The 25365-nt window shown below is 46.0% G+C and overlaps 2 protein-coding genes across 4 annotated transcripts in view; one reads left to right on the top strand and one right to left on the bottom strand.

Annotated features, from left to right (window-relative positions):
• Positions 1-7032, top strand: part of ALDH9A1 (aldehyde dehydrogenase 9 family member A1) — a 33176-nt gene extending 26144 nt beyond the window's left edge. For both annotated transcript variants that reach the window (XM_056523582.1, XM_056523583.1), the window contains exons 10-12: positions 2444-2585; positions 4419-4531; positions 4743-7032. In XM_056523582.1, the coding sequence (XP_056379557.1) occupies positions 2444-2585; positions 4419-4531; positions 4743-4837 (350 nt within the window). In that variant the 3' untranslated portion in view covers positions 4838-7032. The remainder of the gene's footprint in view (positions 1-2443; positions 2586-4418; positions 4532-4742) is intronic.
• Positions 7033-19718: 12686 nt separating this feature from the next.
• MGST3 (microsomal glutathione S-transferase 3) overlaps positions 19719-25365 on the bottom strand; it is a 51780-nt gene continuing 46133 nt past the window's right edge. For both annotated transcript variants that reach the window (XM_056523581.1, XM_056523580.1), the window contains exons 5-6: positions 23055-23127; positions 19719-20008 (exon numbers count right to left, since the gene is read on the bottom strand). In XM_056523581.1, coding sequence (XP_056379556.1) covers positions 19887-20008; positions 23055-23127 — 195 coding nt within the window. In that variant the 3' untranslated portion in view covers positions 19719-19886. The remainder of the gene's footprint in view (positions 20009-23054; positions 23128-25365) is intronic.

Raw genomic sequence — 25365 nt, 5'->3', positions numbered from 1 at the left:
ACGTTTTGCAGATTCCATAGCATTGTATGTTGAGTCTGGTTTCAAGTTACAATGGTTACAAAAGACAATTGTGTGTTGAGGCCATTGTAAGTTGAGGGATCACTGTACATTAGTTAAAAATAGCTTATCCCTGCAGCTATTGCCTGTGTATCTCTGTGCAGAGACCAAATACAGGCAGTGTGGATGGACAAGCAGGGCTCTGTCCCCCCCCCCCCCGAGGACCTGTGACGCCCCGGCTCACACAGCAGGATGATTGACTAACCAGGAGCCTGCACAGAGCCCTACTTGTCCCACCCACCCACACTTCCTGTATTTTGCCCCAGCTGAGACACACAGACAAGCTGCAGGGACAATATACACCTTTTTTTTTTTTTTTTTAAACAATTTATATTACAAATATACATGTATCATCTGCATTTTATATAAAGTTTTAGCAAGTGTCAGTGCCCATTTAAAGGTTTTCCAGAATTTGTATAAGTCTGTATAAAGTGCTTCTATTACCTCCATGTTGTCCCATTTTCATGCACAGGACCCCACCAGGAAGTGCTGTAGCGCAAATCTTTATTTTACTGTTATTATCTCTCTGGCCCCATGGAATACTGGGAAAAGCCAGAAACATGTCAGCTGTGGCTATGCTACATTGGGGGGATGGATAGCAGAGTGGAAGGGATTTAGTGAAGTAATGCTAACCACCCACCATTTGTAGCATAGCCGCACCCCTTGGAGACCATGTGACCTATGGCATAGAATGCCGGAAAAGGTCAGAAACCGTAAATTAAAAGATACTACAGGGTCTCGTTATTGAAAATGGGACAAACTGTGCACAGAGGTAATAGAAACATATTACACTATATTATAAGTTGCCATCATTGGCTCAAAGGTTAAGAGAAATTATGGAAAACTCCTTTAAATTTATTGTGAAATGTTATTTTCATTGTATAGCCCATACAATGGCCATGTTTGCCATTTAGATCCTGTCTAGAAAAAATTTACAAAAGTGAAGAGTTAAAGATGTACTCCAATGCAATGAAACGTATCCCCTATCCAAACGGTAAGGATAAGTTTTAGATCCTGGGTGGTCCGACCACTGGGACTCCCTGCAATCTCCTAAATGGCACCCTAGCAGTCCGCCGGAAGGGGACATTTTGACCTCCACAGGAAGCTGTGGCCGTCATTTACCCTCAATGTTTCTCTCTGGGAAACATGGAGGGGCATGTTGGCCTCCGCTTCGTGCTGGGATAAACATGCCCCCTTCCTGGGGACTGCCAGCATGCCATGCAGGAGATTGTGGGGGGGGGGGCAGCGGTCGTACCCACCACGATACAACCTTTGGATCGGGGTTAAGTTTTATTGCACTGGAGTATTCCTTTAAGACTTTTTTTAGGTACATGATTTGGCACCACCTAGTGACCTATTAGAACCAGGTCTCTGCAAAGTCATACTCTGCTTACTGTAAAGCAGCAAATAGACACCAAAGCCAGGCTGTGCCAAGGTAGAGCAAGGAAAGTAAAGACTAGGGGGAGATTCATCAAAACCTGTCCAGAGGAAAAGTTGCCCATAGCAACCAATCAGCTCGCTGATTTCATTTTTAACAAGGCCTCTGCAAAATGAAAGAAGCGATCTGATTGGTTGCTATGGGCAACTAGGCAACATTTCCTTTGCACAGCTTTTGATAAATCTCTCCCTATATTGTTTGCTGCCAGAGGGGGAAGAAGACTGATTTTCACACACAACCCACCATCCCCCGCAGCAGGAGAACAAGGGGAAACAACCACTAACAGCATTTCTGGATGTTTTCTGTTAGAATGATCAATTCCATGATCCCTTTTAAAGCTTGTTTGAATATCTGAAACAAATATAAAAATACGCAAAATTGGAAAGAATCAGACTACTCCATCACCTGTGAGAGTGGTCAGCTGTAATGTGAATAGGTTAGACTGCACTAATCTCAGGATTGCTTCAGGTATTTTACGTTAATAACTAACTGGAGTAAGTTGCCTATTGTCAATTCACTTTGTTCCAAAGATTATCATGTAAGAATTAAGTCTTGTAGTTGGTAAACATGTTGTGTGAAAATGGCCTAACCGTGCTAAATACCGTCTTTTGGTTGTTTGGAAGGTGTAAATGCAGCAAGTCCGGACCTTTTTTAACAGAATGAGCATACATGGAGCACAGATATCCCATATAATGTAATAACATTCTGCTACTTTGTCCCTACAGCAGTGGGCTCCAAACTGTGGACCTCCAGCTGTTTCAAAACTACAACTCCCAGCATGCCCGGACAGCCGTTGGCTGTCCGGGCATGCTGAGAGTTGTAGTTTTGCAGCAGTTGGAGGTCTGCTTTTTGAACACCACTATTCTACAGAATCAATCTCACTTCAGCCATGCTGATCCCCTGAAAAAGTGCTATGATTTTAGTCCGGGGTTTCCTTATCGCCAACAGGAGATTGCAAGGACGACATGACCTGTGTCAAGGAAGAAATATTTGGCCCCGTGATGTCCATCTTGGCTTTTGATACTGAGGAAGAAGTGTTGGCAAGAGCAAATAACACCACATACGGTTTGGCTGGAGGCGTCTTTAGCAGGTTTGAATTTTTTATTCCCACCATTGAGCAAAAACATTTTAAAATTAGAATAAAGCGGGTACTTGGTAATCTTATTGTCCAGCCATGTCCTAAAACTGTGCCACACCTGTCCCCAGCTTGTGTATGTGTGTGGCATTACAACTTTCTCCATTCATTTCAGTGGAATTGAGCTGTAATACCGCACACAACCTGAGGACAGGGGTGGTGCTGTTTTTTTGGAAGAAATCAACTCTGTTTTTCTAATTCTGGATAACCCCTTTTTAAATGTATAATGATTTCTTACTTGCTACTGCCTGTAGCTGAATGGCCCTCTTTAAAGGAAAACTGTCACATGTTCACTCCCGCACTAACCACAGGTACTGACTGCGGTGGACGCTGATTCGTATGATTCCTACCTTGCCCGGATCTGCCCGGCCGTTCGCCCGCAATCTTAGTTTTTCTATGTATGCAAATGTGTCTGTAACTGGCACAGGCGGGGTTTTCAGGAGCCTAGTGGCACTGTGACGTCATTGCTGCCCATCCGCAGCACCGCCCACTTATGAATATTCATCCCCCCCTCCCTCCCGGCTCTTCCCAACGCTCCTAACTGGTCTTCACTGCGCATGTGCCACTTCCTGACATGTGCAATGAAGACCAGTTACAAGCAGTGGGGAGGAGAGGGATGAATATTCATAAGTGAGCGGCGCTGCGGACAGACGGCGTGGACATCAGTGCCACTAGGCTCCTGAAAACCCCGCCCATGCCAGTTACAGCCACATTTGCATGTATAGAAAAACTAAGATTGCGGGCGAACGGCCGGACGGATCCGGGCAAGGTAGGGATCATATGAATCAGCGTCCACCGCACTATAAGTTGGTACCTGTGGTTAGTGCGGGAGTGAACATGTGACAGTTTTCCTTTTAACATCTACATGTCGAAAATATTTATATCAGGAAGACTCCCAACATTTACCTATGGCAGAAGGCTGTATTAGGGTATGTTCACATTGAGCAATGTGAACGGAATCTCAGCTCGCAGTGCGGAGATGCCATCTGGCGGCCGCCGCCAAAGTACTTCGGCGGTAGGACTGTGCGACCCGGTGCCATCACCATCGACAGCAATGCAGTGCTTGTGGACTTCCGCGCAAAGAATGAACATGTTCGTTCTTTGCGCGGACCAATTTCAGTGGCGGAATTGTCCACCGCTGAAATTCATCAGTGAACGAGTCTCACAGAAGACGCATTCACAATGATGTTAATGTTCACTTTCCATAGTTACGCAGGAATTGCCCAGAACATACCCTTCTATGCCACAGTAAAGAAAGTGGGATGCATCGTCTATAAACAAAATAGATAATGTTTAAAATTAAGGTATTCTGACCCCAATAACTTATGTATTTCTTCTTATACGGGGCTGTAAAAGGGGTCATTTTTTGTACCTTGACTTGCAGTTTTTACCGGTACTACTTATGCACCTGTTTCTGGAGTGCAAATTCCGATTTCTATGTCTGCAGGAAGAATGAACACGTTAATTTTTTTCCCATAAACTCAGCACGAAATGCTTGTCTATGCCGGTGCCCGCAGTTTGTGGATTGTCCGCATGGAGATTCTCCTTGCAGACATTCCGTAGTGTGAACATAGCCTTAGTGTCCTGAGAGAGGAGAGGAAATGTGGGCACTGTAGTCTTTCACATTGAAAATCCCACCCACAGCAAGCCCTGGCGGCATCAAAAAACAGTGCTGCATAGAACTAGACAAGATAGAATCAGGTCATGCCAATACAATAGTAATGGTTGGTCATTTTCATTAAGGGACATAGGCACCTTTTCATGCTTGTTCTTTCCGTGTTCTATCAGGGACATCCAGCGGGCACATAGGGTGGTGGCTGCCCTGCAGGCCGGCATGTGCTTCATCAACAATTACAACGTGAGCCCAGTGGAGCTGCCCTTTGGAGGATACAAGAAGTCTGGTATGTACCGTATTTCTCCTCTATAGACATAACTAAACAGATGGCACCTATTACCTGTGTAAGTTGTTTCTATAAATCTAACGTTGTAGATCTAATAATAACCGGGACACCCCAGCATTCTAACCTTACTCTAAATGCTTAATTGCTTGTTCTAATATATTAGAACAAGAAACTTCTAGGATAATAATGAAATATGAATTATTGTCTGCAGGTTTTGGACGTGAGAATGGACAAGTTGCCATTGAGTATTATTCCCAGCTGAAGACGGTCTGTGTGGAGATGGGAAATGTAGAGTCCGTGTTTTAAATGGACATGAAGTTATTACAGTGCTATCTTTTTGATAATGTTCCATATTAAATGAATGGCTTTTTTGTATTTTGGCAGCACTAAATAGCATTGTAGACTACGCTATTCAATATCTTAGAGGACCCATCACCACTGCTGACATGTCTGTTTTGTTTTTGGGAAATATAAGACATTACTAAAACAACTTTCTGACATCCTTACTTTATTATTCTTCCTAGAAAGTTATAAATAAACTGACAAGTGGGTGTAACCAAGGTGCAAAACTACAACTCCCAGCATGCCCAGACAGCCTTTGGCTGTCTGGGCATGCTGGGAGTTGTAGTTTTGCAACAGCTGGAGGCACACTGGTTGGGAAACACTGCCCTATACACTAACCTTGTTCAATCAGTACTGACTTGGGCATGCTGGGAGTTGTTTTGCAACAGCTGTAGGCACACTGGTTGGGAAACAATGTACAAGATTAGTGTGTAAGGAAGTGTTTCCCACCCAGGGTGCCTCCAGCTGTTGCAAAACTACAACTCCCAGCATGCCCAAATCAGTACTGATTGTACAAGGTTAGTGTGTAGGGCAATCACTATTGATTTGGGCATGCTGGAAGTTGTAGTTTTGCAACAGCTGGAGGCACACTGGGGAAACACTGCCCCTACACACTAACATTGTACAATCAGTACTGATTGTGAAAGGACACACCCCTTTGTCAAGGGGGAACAGCAACACCCACTTACCAAATTTCATAAATATTCAGGAGGAATAATTAAGGAACAAAATGAGGCAGAATTATGAGAAGGTGCTTCAAAACTGTTTTTTGGAAATACTTGTAGAAAAAATAGAAAAACAGTAGTCAGATGTAAACTTGCTCAAATGTATGTCAAGAGGAAACTCCTGGCATATGATTGTCTCATAAAAAACTGTGAACATCCTGGTTGTCCCTAGGCAGCACAAGTTTTTGTGTGCTGCCTACAGACTCGTGGAAATTTCAGGTAAGATACATTTTCCACTTTCCAGTAATACATATTGGGGGAGATTGGTTGGTTGCTATGGGCAACTGGTCAACATTTGCCCTGCACAGGTTTTGATCAGATTTTTTTCTTTTATTTTTGAAAAGGCCTCTGAAAAATGAAGGAAGCGATCCGATTGGTTGCTATGGGCAACTGGTAAACTTTTCCTCTCCACTAGTTTTGATAAATCTCCCCTAATATTAGACATACAAGGGTAAATGTGAACAGAGCCTTAGTGCACTGTAATCCATTCTCATTTCATACACTTCTGACACAGTTTGAGTGAAAATAAAGAAAATTCTACTTTAGTACGGAAAAGTGAAGTATTCTTCTAAAACGTAGACATTATATGGACAGCTAGAATGTGGTGTGAATGGACCCCATACAGTATGACATTCTTTTTTATTTTTTTTTTTTATACTAGGTGATTTATATTAGTACAAATAACTATGTAACTGGGAAACTCTTCAGGAGTAAGGCCTACTGCATTTAAACAAAATATGTCATCTATGTATTGCTAGATTGTTGAGTCTGATTGCTAGGACCCACACCAATCCTCAGACCAGTGAGCTGTAGACACCCACTTACCTGTACGCATAAGGTTTGGAGGACTATGAATGGAATGGTCAGGTCTATGGCACTTTTAATCAGTGCCATTGACTTAGTCGAGGACATGCTTCATTTAAACTCCGCCTAGCCATGGTGTTGCAGCTTTAAAGGCGTACTCCGCTGCTCAGTGTTTGGAACAAACTGTTCCGAACGCTGGAGCCGGCACCGGGAGCTTGTGACGTTATAGCCCTGCCCCTTTCATGATGTCATGCCCCGCCCCCTCAATGCAAGTCTATGGGAGGGGGCGTGACAGCTGTCACACCCCCTCCCATAGACTTGCATTGAGGGGGTGGGGTGTGACATCTGAGGGGGGGGGGGGGGCTATGACGTCACGCGCTTCCGGCTCCAGCGTTCGGAACTGTTTGTTCCAAATGCTGAGCAGCGGAGTACGCCATTAAGGACCATGAATGGGGGTAGTTGGGATTGTGACATTTATCATCCTTCCAGTGGAGAGTGGATTATTTCTTGTAACCAGAAAACCCATTTAAGAAGATGGAGAACTATAGTGTCCATGTTCTGTACCTTCATTGTTTTCAATGATTACACTTGTATACAGTATAATAAAAAAAAACTCCTTACAGTGCTTGAGTTTGTGTGTTTATGTTACAATCTATGTTACAAGTGTATTTTATATACCATCTATATAGGCTTTACTATTGCTTCATCTCAGTAATTTACTCCGTTGAAACTTTGCATAGGAAAATAGCAATGAATGATCAATATAAAAAGGAAAAGAAAAAAACCCAGCAAGCACATTTGGGCCATTTTCATACGGCGTAAAATGTGCAGAATGATCACCCAGAAAACACAGACAGACATTTTGCACATCAGCAGAGTGCTGTCTCATAGACTGCAATGCATTTCCGAGCAAAATCTGTATAAAAGGATAGAAAATGCAATTCTTTTGCGGATGCTGGAATCGGGAAATGTCACCGTGTGAATAGTGCAACAGAAACCCATTGAAATCAGCTGTACTCTGCTGCTGCGGAACGTCTGTGCAGCATTTTGCTGGAATATTCCGCACATACATTACACTGTGTGAATATACCCTTAGACTGCAGACTGAATTTGTTTTTGGCAGCTAAACAATAAGTAATGACCGTCCCGGCTTTTTCTTTAGTAGTTTATCTTGTGACATTGCAGAATACCAGCCTTACGATGATAGTGTGCTCTGTACTTTAGTCTCTGGACCGGACGGATTACATTGTCCTATGTTAACCAGTAACGAAAAATAGGGTGTTTGTGTGAATGTCATTACACCATCGCCAGGGCATTGACTGACAAGTATATTTAAAGAGGCTCTGTGGCCAACTCCGAGTTTTTGGCATCTATAGATAGCTTAAGGGGCTCTGATCACACACCTTCTTACAGTATGTTTATTATACCACTAAATATTCTGGAGATGCAGGGATTTGTAGTTCCTCTGACTAATGAGGCAGTAAGTCAAAGGAGCAGGAACTCTATAATAGGGGTTGTGTTCCAGGGCTCAAGTCCTGCAGGAACGCTTGGGAATGGAGTTCCTGCACTTTTTAAACTAAAGAAATATTGTTCCCATTAGCAGGAGACTTGCATGGCCAGCCCTTGAGTGGAAATCTTGAGTAAGTTCCCCACACTTTTCCCAGGACTTGACCCCTGTTGTGTTTACAGTGCTGACTATAAGGGGCTGTGAATATTTAAATTGGCACTTTGATTAAAATAATTTTTTTTGCATATGATACAGCCGGTAAAATAAATAAGATTTGTAATTTTACTCCCTGTAAATTAAATTAAAAAAATACTGTAAGTCACTTTCATGGCCTTGTACATCTGGTCACTAGGGGTCTCGACCACATTTCATCTGCTCATAAGCACAGACTTTGTTCTCCTGCTGGACTGGCAGGAGACTAAACTCAGGAAGTGTGGTCTGGCCATAGGCACTCGCTCTCTGCGTATCTGTCTGTGTATGAGACATGGAGAGCGTGTGCCATTCACGGCCTATGGCCAGACCGCACTTCTTTAGTTTAGTCTCCTGCCAGTCCAGCAGGATACCAGTCTGTGCTTTTAAAGGGGTACTCCAGTGGAAAAAAAAAAACTGGTGCCAGAAAGTTTTACAGTTTTGTAAATTACTTCTATTAAAAATCTTAAAGGAGTACTCCAGGACTGAAAGACTTATCCCCTATCCTAATGATAGGGGATACGTTTCAGATCGCGGGGGGTCCAACTGCTGGGAACCCCCAGCCCCCGATCTCCCGTATGGGGCCCAGTAGTCTGAGAGAAGGGGGCGTGTTGACCACCGCACAAATGCAGTTGACACGCCCCCTCAATACAACTCTATGGGAGAGCCGGAGCCCTGCCTTCAGCAATCTCCAGCGCTGCATTGAGGGGGTGTGTCGGACGCCACTTCGTGCAGTGGTCGACACACGCTATCTGGCCAGAGAGCCTCGGGCCTGTACACTAGGCAAAAAAAAAGTCTGCTCCTCCCAGCAGGATATACCCGCCCACAGGCACAAAGCTAATCAGTTGTGTCACAAAGCAGTAGGAAAAGCCAAACAAAGGAGAGATGTCCGAAGGACATAAAAAGTAACAGGCAACAAACAACCTGACTAGGAACCATAAATGGGTGGGTGCTGTGTTCCCCAATGAAGGCTACGAGAGAGACTTTACGGTAAGTACAAAAAAAAAATCTTTTCTCGGTCGCCTTATTGGGGAATGCAGATACCATGGAACGTCCCAAAGCAGTCCCTGGGGTGGGAAAAACAGCTGTCAGAGAAGGGAAGAGCAGGCCAGAGACTGAACTTTACCCATTTGCACAGGAATGTGGAAGAGGAAACCAGATACCCACCACCTGGAAACCCCCACAAAATGAGGGGAGAGCTAGGATCCGAAAAGGAAGGAACCAAGCAAGGATGGAGGTCTAACCAAATGCGACAAGAAACAGTTGCCTCTGAGGCCTGCCGTCCAGAGCCCCACACTGACCGGAGAGCGAATAGCACCTCCAAAGAAAAAGCGCAAGACCACAGAGGCCTGGCCCAAACGTGGAAGAGAGAGTGACGAGAACTCCAATTCAGGGATTCCATGAAGCAAACTAACATGGCAAGGAAACTCCAGCTGCCAGAAGAGAAGCGTGCCGGACAGGACCAAAGGGAGAGCCCCACCAGGAGGTCAGCCGCAACTACAGGACCGAGGCAGAGTAGAGAGAATGACGAGAAGGCGGCAGCTGAACACGCCCATCAGAGGGCAAGACCTTCAGAAGGTGAAACTAGAAGCCGCCGGAGAAGAGAGACAAACAAGATCCATGTCCAGGCTCGAACGCAGAGCAATCCGGCCCAGAAGACGACTAGGGCAGGAGCACACTGCTGACTGCTCGGACACCAAACCACAGTCCCAAGGCCACGCTGCCAAGGAATCGGGTGGAAGCGAAAACTGAAAGAGCACACAGTATCGCCAGGAAGGGCGAGGAAAATTAAGGGCGACGAGAGGACAATGCTCATCTAGGTGCAAATTGCTGGACAGAGGTAACCAGGAGGACAGAAGGGCCCTTGGCCACAAGGTCCGTTAACCCCCGGAGGGAGACTATGAGAGACAAACAGGCTGGTGAGGAGGTTAGAACTGTCCGGAAACCCTGGAGCAGTCGTCACAAGAACCAGATTTTCCCAGATCCGGGAATAAGTTGAGGGACCGCGGGGGGGGGTTTCCTACACCAGAAGTGGCTAAGCAAACCCAAGCCTGAGTGAAATGCCCCAGGGTGAAGAGCCCCTAGGCCAAAAAAAAAAGAATAGGGAAACCCCCTCGGATACCGAGACGTGTAACCGCCACCTGGAGGATAGAACAACGCAAAGAAGTCCTGCACACACAACATCAAGGGAGAGGGTCCTGAACAAGTCTAGGACCACCATGAAAGTGGCATACCCTATGAGGGAAAGGCAGGCAGAGCACCAGGCAACACTAGCACAGAGATCACTGCGCAGCCTAAGCGCTGTCAGCTACAAGGGACGAGAGGCTAGACACGGCCGACCAAGCATTGGATCCCAGTGGTCAGTACGGACTGGATGACTTCAAAGAGACACAGCCCAGAAGGCAAGGCACAGCTGAAAGAACAAAAAAACATGAACAGTGCCATGCCTGCAAAACTCCCTGTAGGAAGGAGAAGCGGAATGGCTGAAATCCAGATAGCTGGTAGTCCACCAAGCCACCCCGAGGCTGGTAATGGCAGGGATCAACGAGATGGCTGGACACTCCATAGGAGGGATATAGAATATCGCCCAGAAGAGAAGAAATGCAATGAACACAGGGAAAAAATAGGCCACCTACGAAGCCTACCCATAAGCCAGGGGCGAACAATGACCGCATGATGAATAGCAGGCATTGTAAAGTAGGCAATAGAAATTGGTAGCAAGACCATTACTACCCATGCCATGAAGAAAAACATGATGGTTGAACCAGCCAGAGCAGTGGAGTAGTTAATCTCACCATGACTCCTTTGCTGGGAAGGGAAATGTAAACCCTGGACTAGCCAGAGTCGAAATCACTGCTAATGACTGCAAAGGACTCCCCCCGTGGAAGGGGGAAGAGAAGAGGCTGTAGTGACCCGTGCAGGTACTCCACAAACCTGCCCTTTCTATAAAAGGAGGAGGGGGGGGGGGGGGGGAGTACGCTGGCTGTGAGAGCCACAGCAGGTAGTCCACAAAATACTGCCCCTAGAAAACCACTGATACTTCACATAAGGAAGGGGGGAAAAGGACGCCATGACTGTCCAGAGCTGGGGGAATACGCAGGGTCACTCTACAGAGCCCCTCATTCCAGTAGTAGGGTACTAGAACTGCCGCCGTGAAAGAGACACTCAGGCATGGTCCTCCGGTCAGGACAAAAGCAGACACCACTGTACACCCATTTTACATCACACATGGCAGCGATAAAGTGGTCACTGGTGAAGGTGGTACATTGCACCTAGAGGGACAGTCATGGGACACCTCCCACATGTAGTGGGGGATCGGAATCTCAGCTACAATGTGGCAGACCGCATGCTTCCCCAGACGTTATAGAGAGTGCTCAGCACACGCAGGATCACCCCTTCGGCAACTCCCACGTACAGTGGGGTACCGGAATTGCCCATGCGGTGGTGACAGACATCGTGCTGTCTATGGGTGTCACAGAAGGTCCAATCTGCATCGGTCCACTCACACGTACAGTGGGGTCCTGGAACTGCAGATGCGGCAGATGTCACGTACTTCCTAGGAGTTGTAGCGGGTCCATTGCACATCGGTCAACTCTCACTCACAGTGGAGTGCCAGAACTGCGCAGGGGGTCTGAGGGAGATACTCCAAACTGCTAAAGCGACAGGAGTAGGAGAAGGGCCATAGAAAAAACTATGAAACTGTAATAACCATGTGTGGCCACTAGAGGGGGGCCTAACACAGCAAGAGAAAACAGTGCTTACAATGTTCAATTTTTTTTGTTGTTAATATGCAGACTGCCCAGCCCTCAGGGCGCACTGGTGAAGACATGCCCCCAGGAGCTGCCAAAAATGGCCTACAGTAAGGAAGAAGCTGGGGACTAAATTTATGGAGCGCCCGAAAGCCGCCGGGAATTGCAGTGTGCTGGATGCCACGTCTCCCAGGTAGCCGTTCCAGAAACCAGGCTGGGGACCGAACGGGGTCTCGGCTGTACGATCGGGGCGCTGGCAGCCGGGAAAAGAGAAGGAGCGCTGCAAAAAACGTGTCTCCCCAACGGTGCACTGCCCGGCCTTGGACCGATGACTCTTGAAACGCGGCCAGGCACTAAGCCTGGCCGCAATACAGGGGGGGACTGGAGTGTTAAGACACCCGGCAGCCAGCTAGCCGATAGGGATCTCAGCAGCCATGGGGTGGAAGCGGAGCTGGGGGAAAAATGTCCATAGCTGAGTGGAGCTGGGGGTTAGTGGCCGGATGAGGGAGGCACAGGCCACCGGACTGACCCCTACAGGTATGGTGCTGGGGCCATGAGGGGTCTTGCCCAGAGCAGCCACCAGAAATGGCAGCCGAGGAACTGGGCACAGTGTATAGGACCCCTAGAAGGTAGAGGAGAAAGGGAGGGGGGAATGTAGTACATACTCATCCGCAGACCTCATCTTCCTATACTTACCCTGAAGTCTTCGCCAGCTAAAAACCGCACTGCATCACGCCAAGCTGCCATAGCGAGGAGTGCAGGGGAAAGTGGGGGACTTAACATCCCTAGCTAGAAAATAAAACTGAAAAGAGAAGGTCTGGAAAGAACCTAAAATGGATTAGCTCAGTGCCTGTGGGCGGGTATATCCTGCTGGAAGGAGCTGACTTCTTTCTTTTGCCTAGTGACCAGCCGCCTAGTGGACGGCAGCATAATACCCATGGTCTCTGTGTTCCCCAATAAGGCGACCAAAAAATTGCCTTATTCTCAGCTTTTTTTTTTAGCAAGGCAGTCGTTCTCTTTGAGGTGTTTGGGGTTGTTATCATGGTGGAATACTGCCTTGCGGCCCAGTCTATAACGGGAGGGGATCATGCCCTACATGTAGGGTCTTCATCCGGTAACCTGATGAAGACCCTAGTCCAAGGTCGAAACGAGTCATTTGTATGAATAGATTCAATTGATATCTACACTCCAGTCTAATAGATGTGCCAGAACACAGGAAATGTTTTTATTTCTCTGAACATCACAGTACATGTTGGCTTTTATGGTCCCTCAATCTGTAGCTCCTCAGTGCCAGCAGCCCAGACCATGACACTCCAACCACCACACTTGTCTTTGTACTCCTCATCTGGTTGTCTCTCTCCCTCTCCACCATCTGAACCAAATAGGTTTATCTTGGTCTCTTCAGACCACAGGACATGGTTCCAGTAATCCATGTCCTTAGTCTCCTTGTCTTCAGCAAACTGTTTGCATTCTTTCCTGTGCATCATCTTCAGAAGAGGCTTCCTTTTGGAATCACAGCCATGCAGACCAATTTGATGTAGTATGCAGAGTGTGGTCTGAGTACTGACAGGCTGACCCCCCCCCCCCCTTCAACCTCTGCAGTCATGCTGGTCGCACTATTTCCCATAGAAAACCTCTAGAACTCTAGATGCTGAGCACGCCTCTTGGGCCATGGAGTCCACCAGAGCTTCACAGGTTGACACTGGAGTCCTCTTTCCATTTTGATGCAGATTGCAGTGTATAGTCTGAACACTGACTGCCCCCCCCCCCCCCTCAACCTCTGCAGTGATGCTGGCTGCACTAGTTCCCAAAGAGAACCTATAGATATGAAGCTGAGCACGTGCACTGAACTTCTTTGGTTGACAACGGCTAGGCCTGTTCTGAGTTGAACCTGTCCTGTGAAACAGCTATATGGTCTTTCCCACGGTGCTGCAGATCAGTTTCAGGGTCTTGGCAATCTGACTGTGGTCACATCCAACTTTAACCCCTTAAGGACTGAGGGGTTTTCGGTTTTTGCACTTTAGTTTTTTCCTCCTCACCTTTCAAAAACCATAACCCTTTCAATTTTGCACCTAAAAATCCATATGATGGCTTATTTTTTGCGCCACCAATTCTACCTTGCAATGACATCAGTCATTTTACCCAAAAATCTACAGCAAAACGGAAAAAAAAAATCATTGTGCGACGAAATTGAAGAAAAAACGCCATTTTGTAACTTTTGGGGGCTTCCGTTTCTATGCAGTACATTTTTCAGTAAAAAAGACGCCTTATCTTTATTCTGTAGGTCCATATGATTAAAATTATACCCTACTAATATAGGTTTGATTTTGTCGTACTTCTGGAAAAAATCATAACTACATGCACGGAAATTTATACATTTAAAATTGTCATCTTCTGACCCCTATAACTTTTTTATTTTTTAGCGCCGTGATCTGACGTTTTTAGCGGTACTATTTTTATATTGATCGGACTTTTTGATCGCTTTTTATTCATTTTTTCATTAAATAAAAGACCAAAAATACGTTATTTTGGACTTTGGAATTTTTTTGCACGTACTTCATTGACCGTGCGGTATAATTAATGATATATTTTTAGAGTTCGGACATTTACGCATATGTTTATTTTTATTTACAGATTTTTTTATGGGAAAAGGGGGGTGATTTCAACTTTTATTAGGGAAGTGGTTAAATGACCTTTAACTTTTTTTTTTTCACTTTTTTTTTTTGCATGCTATAGCTCCCATAGGGAGCTATAGCACTGCACACCCTGATCTCCTATGCTGATCCCTGCAGAGCCATAGCTCTGCATGGATCAGCGAGATAGGGGCTCGATTGCTCAAGCCTGTAATTCAGGCTTGGAGCAATCAAACCCAGATCGGACGCCGCGGACACCTCCGCCTGCGTCCCAGCTGATCGAAACATCGCGATTTAATCGCGATGTCCCGATCAGCTCGACTGAGCTGCCGGAAGGAGTTTACTTTCGTTTTCAGACGCGGCGGTCAACTTTGATCGCCGCGTCTGAAGGGTTAACAGCGCGCGGCACAACGATCGGTGCTGTTAGCCCAGGGTCCCGGCTTTGGTTAGCAGCCAGGATCGACCCGGTGTTATGTGGACCCCGTTTTTAACACCGGGAGCGGGCTCAGGACATACTGGTACGTTCTAAGTCCTTAAGGGGTTAACGGAAATTCGTCAAACACCTCTGGGGTGTTAAGGCTCACTGTACCCCTTGTTACGTTCCATGAGGTGTGTAGTTTCCCAAATGGTATGCCAAGTGGATTTTGTTTTCCTTCTGTTCTGGCACCATGGGGGCTTCCTAAATGCGACATTCCACCCTCTAATGTCTTCAAAAAGTAAAAACATGTCACCTTTATGATGCAAACATAAAGTAGACATATTGTATTTGTGAATCAAAATATAAAAATGTATTTGGAATGTCTATCTTCCTTACAAGCAGAAAGTTTCAAAGTTAGACAAATGCAAAATTTTCATGAAATTTTTGAATTTTTCACCAAGAAATGATGCAAGTATTGGCAAAAATTTACCACTAACAAAGTAGAATAGGTCACGAAAAAAACTCTCTCTGAATCAGAATGAAAAAGGTAAAAGCATCCCAAAGTTATTAATGCTTAAATTGACAGTGGTCAGATGTGCAAAAAAGGGCTCAGTCCTTAAGGTGAAAATGGGCTGCTTCCTTAAGGGGTTAAAGGGGTACTCCGCTCCTAGACATCTTATTCCCTATCCAAAAGGATAGGGGATAAGATGTCTGATCGCAGGGGTCCCACCGCTGGGGACCCCCGCGATTTGATGCACCCGGCGTTCGTTTAGAGCGTCGGGTGCAGCTTCGGAGGCTCGTGACATCACATCCACACCCCCTCAATGCAAGTCTATTGGAGGGGGCGTGACGGCCATCATGCACTCTCCCATAGACTTTCATTGAGGGGGCATGGCCGTTATGTCACGGGCCTCTGCCCTGCATAGACAGTAATCCGGTACGGAGCGAAGTTAGCTCCATGCACCGGATGTCTGGGGTGCCGCAGCATAGATTGCAGGGTCCCCAGCAGCAGGACCACCGCAATCAGACATCTTATCCCGTATCCTTTGGATAGGGAATAAGGTGTCTAGGGGCGGAGTACCCCTTTAATGGCTGTGTTGGGTAATGAGGGGACACTAAATTAAACATTAAAGGAAAACTGTCCGCTTTCTTCCCCCGCACTAACCAGCGGTACTGGATGGTAGTCTGGGGGATTTTGATCAGTTTGATCCTTACCGTGCCCAGATCCGCTGCGCCGTAATTTTCTATTTTTGGTATATTCAAATGAGGTGCTAACTGGCACTCTGACATCAGTGCCGGGCCGCAGCGCTGCCCAGCTCATCAATATTCTTCCGCCTCTCCCCGCTCTGTAATGAAGAAAGAGGGGAGGAATATGGAAGAGCTGGGCGGTGCTGCGGCCAGCGGCACTGATGTCAGAGTGTCAGTTAGCACCTCATTTGCATATATACAGAAAATAGAAGATTATGGACGAACGGCACGGCGGCTCTGGCCACGGTAAGGATCAAACTGATCAGCGCCCCCCGCACTACCAGCCAGTACCGCTGGTTAGTGCGGAGAAAGAAACCGGACAGTTTTCCTTTAAACACTTATACAGGATGTGCACTTAGTTAACAGTAAATCTAGCTGTAGTGACCAGTGTCGGGCGGCTGCTGCCATGGCTAATAAAATCATGGGGTGCATCAATAGGGGCATAGATGCCCACGACAAGGAAATAATTCTACCGCTGTACAAATCACTAGTCAGACCACACATAGAATACTGTGTACAGTACTGGTCAGACCACACATAGAATACTGTGTACAGTACTGGTCAGACCACACATAGAATACTGTGTACAAGAAAGATATAGTGGAGCTGGAGTGGGTTCAAAGACGGGCAACCAGAGTAATACGGGGAATGGGAGGACTACAGTACCCAGAAAGATTTGCAGAATTGGGGTTATTTCGTTTAGAAAAAAGAAGGCTTAGGGGGGACCTAATAACTATGTATAAATATATCAGGGGACAGTACAGAGATCTCTCCCATGATCTATTTATACCCAGGACTGTATCTATAACAAGCTGAGATCCTCTACGTCTAGAGGAAAGAAGGTTTCTACACCAGCACAGATGGGGGTTCTTTACTGTAAGAGCAGTGAGACTATGGAATTCTCTCCTGGAGGAGGTGGTCATGGTGAACTCTGTAAAAGAGTTCAAAAGAGTCTGGAAGCATTTTTGGAGAATAATAACATTACTGGTTATGTATAATAGATTTATATGGACAGAACGTTGATCCAGGGATTTATTCTGATGCCATATTTGGAGTCGGGAATGAATTTTAACCTCTAGTATTTTTTTTTTTTTGCCTTCCTCTGGATCAACTCAGTAGGGACTCATTAGGGTTATAGGTTGAACTTGAGGGACTCCGGTCTTTTTTCAACCTTCTGAACCATGTAACTATGTTATACATTGTAGCAGAGGGTAATGTCTTCAGAGTTGTCACATGAAAACATTTACAAAAAAAAAAAAAAAAAAGGGAGATGCTGTGGTAGTTCATCGCTTCTGGGGGCACCACAACATCTAACCAGCATTTCAGTCTGGAATTATTATTAAAGGGGTTCTCCGGTGCTTAGACATCTTATCCCCTATCCAAAGGATAGGGGATAAGATGCCTGATCACGGGAGTCCAGCCGCTGGGGACCCCCATGATCTTGCACGCGGCACCCCGTTTGTAATCAGTCCCCGGAGCGTGTTCGCTATCACGCCCCCTCCCATAGGCTTACATTGAGGGGCGGCGCATGACGTCACACGGGGGCGGAGGCGTGATGTCACACGCCGTCGGCCCTGTGGTCGCCGGTAATCAGACCCGGAGCACTTCGGATATGATTACCGGCGACCACAGGGCCGACGGCGTGTGACGTCACGCCTCTGCCCCGTGTGACGTCATGCGCCGCCCCTCAATGTAAGCCTATGGGAGGGGGCGTGATAGCGAACACGCTCTGGGGACTGATTATAAACGGGGTGCCGCGTGCAAGATCACGGGGGTCCCCAGCGCTGGGACTCCCTCGATCAGGCATCTTATCCCCTATCCTTTGGATAGGGGATAAGATGTCTAAGCACCGGAGAACCCCTTTAAAAAAGCTAATTAAGGTGAGATTTAAGTTAGTGCCAGGTCCAGAGAGGTACTGCTCAAGGGTGAAGTTAAAAATACTGAGAATCTACAACTTAGACTTTTTTTTTTTATTATTATTTAATATATCCACTATAGGACAATAAGGTTATCACTGTAAAATTACTCAGTGGAACTGGCCTGAAATTCCACATTTTGGTTACAAGCCGATTTAATTGTCCATTTTGGAGCGTTGTGCATTACTCTTTGCATAACTCATGCTGAACAGGTCCATATACCTCTATTGAGTGAACAGATGGCAGGAAAGTGTAAAACTACACTTTCCTATACACAGTTATGATAGGATGACAGTTTGTGCTCCTCTTTTACAGGTAGCCAATTGCAAATAAGGGGTCAGTGGTGCCCCCCAAAAAATCCATACCTGCTGATTTTGATTGAGATCTCATTTTAAAGGGGTACTCCACTGGAAAACATTTTCTTTTAAATCAACTGGTGCCAGAAAGTTAAACAGATTTGTAAATTACTTCTATTAAAAAATCCCATTCCTTCCAGTACTTAGCCAATGCATATTACACAGGAAGTTATTTTCTTTTGGAATTTCCTTTGTCTGACCACAGTGCTCTCTGCTGACACCTTTGTCCATGTCAGGAACTGTCCAGAGTAGGAGTAAATCCCCATAGCAAAACTCTCCTGCTCTGGACAGTTCCTGACACGGACAGTGGTGTCAGCAGAGAGCACTGTGGTCAGACAGAACGGAAATTCAAAAAGAAAAGAACGCCCTGTGGATCATACAGCAGCTGATAAGTACTAGAAGGATTGGGATTTTTTTTTTTTTTTTACAGAAGTCATTTACAAATCTGTTTAATTTTCTGGCACCAGTTGATTTAAAAGAAAATGTTTTCCAGTGGAGTACCCCTTTAACATACATCCTTGTCCAAGAGACGTCCTTCAATAGCAGACAGGATGCTGCTAATAACAGAAGATACTTCTAAGTAGAAACCCGCCCAGTGGACACTTAAAAGGTTTATCCTAAGATTGAAACGCATCCATGGGATCTGGGATAACTAGCTGATCAGTGGGATCAGACAGCAGACCCCCACCAATCATGAGATCAAAGGTCAATCGTTCAAAAAATGGCTGGAGCGCCACACAATCCATTCTCTGTGGCAGTGTTTCCCAACCAGGGTGCCTCCAGCTGTTGCAAAAACTACAGCTCCCAGCATGCCCGGACAGCCGTTGGCTGTCCGGGCATGCTGGGAGTTGTAGTTTTTGCAACAGCTGGAGGCACCCTGGTTGGGAAACACTGCTCTATGGGACTTCTAAACATCACAGACAATAAATAGAGCGATGACTGAGCATGAGCGCTGCCGATTCATTCACCCAGAGAACAATTGATTTCCATTCTCACAACCTTAAGACTTCGTTATCACCTCTCCTGCGGATAGAGAATAAGTATCTGATCGTTGGGGGTCCCAGCAGTCGGACCCCCACTTATTAGTGATTGGCTGAGCGGCGCTGTGATGTCACGCCTACTGCTCCAGCTGGCTCCATGAAGCAGATTGTCAGCGTGGACCGGTCAGTGACAGGGCGTCTTAATATCGCAGGCTACTAGAGAGTAGTGGAAGGGGAGTTGAAGTATTATTTTATTGGGCAGGCTGGGGCCATTATTGTTAAAACAATAAAATAAAAATAAATAAACAGCATACCCAGTATTATGATATTTTTATAAAATTTATTAAACTTTGTCCTATTAAAGATATCTATATAGGCCCGATCCACCCCTCAAGCACCAATCCGGGTGAACCAGGGTTTAGCGTTCATTTTACTGTCTCCTGCCAGTGAACATATCTGGTCGCATTGTTTTCTCACGTCAAATCAGCTTAACACCAGGTTTTTGGGTGCAGAGACCAGCCGAGCAGCTTGAATGCAGAGCAAACGGTAGTGCCGAAGAGACCGAGCAGAGCTAAAGAGCCGATGGCTCCTCTGGAACGTTTGCTTGGATCTAACCAAAAGAGAAAAGGGGAAACAAAAGCCGTCTGTTAGATGTCAATGATAAAAAGAGTCTACACCAGTGGCCTCCAAACTGTAGACCTCCGAGCATGCTGGGAGTTGTAGTTTTGCAAGTCTGGAAGTCAGAATAGTTTGGAGACTATTGGTCAAAGTCTCTAAACACCATCATAGTTTTTGTCGACACCATTTGCAGTACATACGCATGACCATAACTCCATTTTGATAGGAGACTTTTGAGACCCCTATTTTTAAAGGGGGAGCGAGACATAAAACAAAAAAGTCATTAACCCCTTAATGATGCAGCAATTTTTAGTTTTCATTCTCACAAGCTCCCGATGCCGGCTCCAGCGTTCGGAACGTTCGGAGCAGCAGAGTACCCCTTTAAGGTCCCACAATTTACTTTGATTGCGGGATTGAAAAGGTTAATAGCTGTGCAGGCCATCAATGCCAGATTCCTGGACGATCAGCTGTTTGTCAGCTGATCTGCTGCACACAGTATAAAGCTGGTAGCAGACACCTCTGTACATTGTGTAATGGCCTTGCTGGGTTATTGAAGCTCAGCTTACATTCACATCAATAGGAGCGGCTAAAGCCCAGTACAGCCATTACATGCTGGGAGTTGTAGTTTTGCAAAAGCTAGAGGCACACTGGTATACAAAGCACTGCACTACACAGTGTACAGAGGTGTCTGCTCTCTTCTGTATGTGCAGGGGCCGTAGCTCTGACAGGCAGCTGATCGGCAGAGGTGCTGGGTGTTGGCACCCCACTGATCTGATATTGGGGGCCAATCCTGAAGAGAGTTCAACAATAAAATTTAGCCTGGAAAATCCCTTTCAGACAAACTAAATAGTAAACATAGTAATAGAAAGGTATCTAAGAAGCTGTAAAGGAGGAAAAACAACTGGGCGTATATAGTGGTCCCTCAACATACAATGGTAATCCGTTCCAATTGAACCATCGTTTGTTGAAACCATTGTATGTTGAGGGGTCCATGCAAAGTATAGGACAGTGGTCTACAACCTGTGGACCTCCAGATGTTGCAAAACTACAACACCCAGCCAACGGCTGTCCGGGCATGCTGGGAGTTGTAGTTTTGCAACATCTGGAGGTCCACAGGTTGAAGACCACTGGTATAGGAAGTTGTACTCACCTGTCCCCGCCGCTCCGGACAGTCACCGCTGCCCTGGATGTCGCGTCCCCGACGCTCCGGCATCCTCGTTCTCCGTCATCACATCGCTACGCACATGGCTCCTATTGGATGACGGGACGGCGTGCGCAGCAACGTGATGACGATATAGAGCGCCGACGATGCAGGGATCCCGAAGAGGACGCGCCGGAGCCCCGAGGACAGGTAAGAGACATCACCGGAGCTCACGGGGCACCGTAAACGGTTATCCGGTGGCAGCTGAAGCAGTCTGCGCTGCCAGAGAGCTGTTTATGCGATGACCCCGACATACAAAAAGCATTGTGTGTTGATGCTGCCTTCAACATGCGATGGCCTCTGAGAGATAATATAATATATATATAGATATATATAGATATATATAGATATAGATATATATAGATATAGATATATATAGATATAGATAGATATAGATAGATATAGATATATATAGATATAGATATATATATAGATATAGATATATATATATAGATATAGATATAGATATAGATATATATAGATATCTATATATATCTATATATATCTATATATATCTATATATATATATATATATATTCGTATTGCCATAGAAATATAAGTCTTCAGCAGAAGGAAGAAAACAGTTTCTAGCGCCACCTAGAGGTACCTACACTATAAGTCAATATCTGACCCATTTGAGACCCCCCCAGGATCTAAAATGTTATCCCCTATCCTGCAGATAGTGGATACGTTTTTGTACATTATCTCCTTTAATAAGGATTTTACCTAATATCCCTAGTTGGGTTTCATTAGGTGGCGATAAACAGGTTCAATCCTATTAGAGGAGCGCTAGCTTACATAGGTTTTTCCTGCAAGTCTCCATAAATTGTTTTGCCTTAAAGGGATGCACCAGGCCACAAGATTTTTGGAGTTAAAGAATAGGCCATTTATGGTTTTATACTAGTGTAATATTCTCTCATTATGAGTTCCATAAGGTTCCTAAGATTGCGTCGCCACTTACACTGACAAGAAGTGTTGTAGTCCACAAGAAAATTACATTGTCACATTTTGCGGCAGCCATTTTGCAACTCTGCTTGTTAAAGGGGTATTCCGGCGCTAAGACATCTTATCTCCTATCCAAAGGATAAGGGATAAGATGCCTGATCGCGGGGGTCCCGCCGCTGGGGACCCCCGTGATCTTCCACGCCGCACCCCGTTAGAATCAGCCCCGGAGCGTGCTCGCTCCGGGTCTGATTACTGGCGATCATGGGGACGGAGCATTGTGACATCACGGCTCCGCCCCCGTGTGACGTCACACTCTGCCCCTCAAAGCAAGCCTATGGAGGGGGAGTGACAGCTGTCACGCCCCCTCCCATAGGCTTGCATTGAGGGGGCAGAGCCGTGACGCCACTATGCTCCGTCCCCGTGATCGCCAGTAATCAGACCCGGAGCAAACACGCTCCAGGGGCTGATTCTAACAGGGTGCCGCGTGCAAGATCACAGGGGTCCCCAGCGGCGGGACCCCCACGATCAGGCATCTTAGCGCCGGAGTACCACTTTAACTTTTCAGTGCAGGGGGCCTGGCTTTGTTCTGCATTATTTCACCACCTAATTCATGACGTCACGGCCCTGCTCTCGGCTCACCATGCACAGAGCCTAGAAGTGAGGCCTCACAGGAATTGTAGGTTTTAACAGCAACGTGCGCCATGATGGTGAAATCAGAAGAGGGCAGTGAAGTCGCCTAAGAGCGAAATCTTCAAGCATAAACAGATATATGAAATTCCATGTATTAGGTTTTTTTTTTTTTTTTTAAACACACACCCTTTACTGTGAATATGTGCCCCTGAAAATCTTGGCTGTGATGTAGAAGGTATAGAAATGTGACTGAAGTGCTCACCTCCTGTAGAGTATCCAGCAGCGTACAGCTCCCTGCCAACAATCCAGGTAACGCCAAGCACACTAGCAGCACGCTACACAGGCGGAAAGAGGAAACAGATTACACTATGTACTAAAGGTAACAAGTCACACAAAGCTCTAAAGTGTTCAGTCGTTTCCAAGTTATCGAAATGTGGCGCACTGTATTGTAAATAAATAGCCAGTCTCCTGGCAAACTTAAGATTTCCATTAGAACACTGCCCAGGTTATGACTATGTCTAGAACATGGTAAACCACAGAATAATTACGTGGGCATCTAGCTATGCCAGGTACTGGATATAATATAATATAATATATACACACTTTGGATGGGACCCTAACACGCTCACTACTCACCTCTGCTGGGCATATAGCAATCAATTTAAAAAGGAAAACTGTCAGAAGTGTCACCCACACAAACCAGTGGTACTGCCTGGTAGTGTGGGTGACGCTGAGAATATGCAAATTAGCAGTAAGTGGCACAGGCGGGGTTACGATTCAGCCTTTGGGCACTGTGACGTCAGCGATGTTTCTTCAACTTTTGGCCCGGCTAATCATTATTCACAGCCTCCCTCCGCCTCTCCTCCTCCCCGCTCAGCTGCTTCCGGGTGTAGCCAGGAGGCTGCACATGCGCAGTAAACGCGATTACAGAGCGGGGAAGAGGGGGAGAGACGGAGGGAGGCTGTGAATAATGATTAGCCGGGCAGAGAGCTGAACAAACAGCGCTGACGTCACAGTGCCCAAAGGCTGAATCGTAACCCCGCCTGTGCCACTTTTTTTTAAATGCCTCTGAAAAAAAAGCAGCAATCTGATTGGTTGCTATAGGCAACTGCTCCACTCTTCCTCTACACAAGTTTTGATAAAACTTGTGTAGAGGAAGAGTGGAGCAGTTGCCTATAGAAACCAGATTGTTGCTTTCATTTTTCAGAGGCATTTAAAAAAAACTAAATCCACATCTCCATAAGCTTTTATAAGTCTCGCTCTTTCCCCCCTCCCCCCATATGTGTCTGATGAAGCAGCCCTATATATTTACTATGCCCCCCCCCCCCCGCCACTAGATTAGTTTACAGTAAAACTATACAAGAAACCAGATGCTATGATAATGCCATATTGTTCTATTTGCTTGTTCATGATATTTTGCATAACTTGTCCTTTACAGACTGAAGATTATTTATCGTGCAGGTTGAGCAAACAAATGGCCATTATTTAGTGGTTACAAAGTCCCCTGGATTTAGGCCAAGGTGCTCTGGCTGCAATAAGACGGCCTTATACAGAATCCACTACTTCTATATTTCACAACTAAACTTTGTACATGCTAAAGTCTGGGCCAAACCACTCCCTGCCTTTCCCTTCCAATCTGACCTTGCTAACCCTTCTACACCAGTGTTTCCCAACCAGTGTGGCTCCAGCTGTTGAAAATCTACAACTCAAGGCATGCCCGGATGGCCAAAGGCAGTCTGTGCTTGCTGGTAGTTGTAGTTTTGCAACAGCTGGAGGCACACCGATTTGGAAAACACAGGCGGACATTCCACAATTAGCATGTTCTGCATTAGCAGTCTCAGACTGCTAATGCATTTCCGAGTGGATTCAACCAAAAGAATGAATCCTGAAGAATCAGAATCTCCTTGACTGGAACACCAGCTGTAGAAATTCCGCCCATTGCACGGTGCAGCAGAATCAAAATTTCCAAACTGAATTTTTCTGCCAGGTTCCACTCGGAAGTTCTGTCGTTTGAACAAGACCTAAGGGTTAAGACTCTTTAAAAAGGAAAAAAAATAAATAAATACACCCCCCCCCCCCCCCCACGATTTCCTGTACGGGGCGCCCTGGAGCGGCGCGTCACAACCTCAACCCAAAGTGCCACCTCCATATATCTCTATGGGAGATCTGAAGATTGGGGGCCCCACTTCGGGCTCGGGTCGTGACGCGCAGCTCCAGGGGAGAGCCGGGGCCCTCGCACTCGGACCCTCCGCGATCTTAAACTTATCTCATCTTATATCTTGAAGATGGGGGATACGTTTTTTTTTTCTTGAGACTACTCCTTTGAATCCTAACTCTTAGGCCTTGTTTGCACGACAGAACTGAGCAGAACCTACGTTCAGAAATTCTGTTTCAGCTTTCAATGGGATTCTGCTGCACCGTGCAAACAGCGGAATGTTCCAGTGAAGGAAATTCAGATTCTTCGGGCATCACTCTTTCCACGGATACATTTTTTTTTTCATGTAACTACTCCTATAATACCTCTGGGGATCTAAGAAGTATTAATGGGGACTACCTGGTATCACTGGTGGTCT

Source organism: Hyla sarda, chromosome 6 (assembly GCF_029499605.1).
Source record: "Hyla sarda isolate aHylSar1 chromosome 6, aHylSar1.hap1, whole genome shotgun sequence".
Taxonomy (NCBI): Eukaryota; Metazoa; Chordata; class Amphibia; order Anura; family Hylidae; genus Hyla; species Hyla sarda.
The sequence above is the reverse complement of the archived record's forward strand: the minus strand, read 5'-3'. Positions and strand labels throughout refer to the sequence as shown.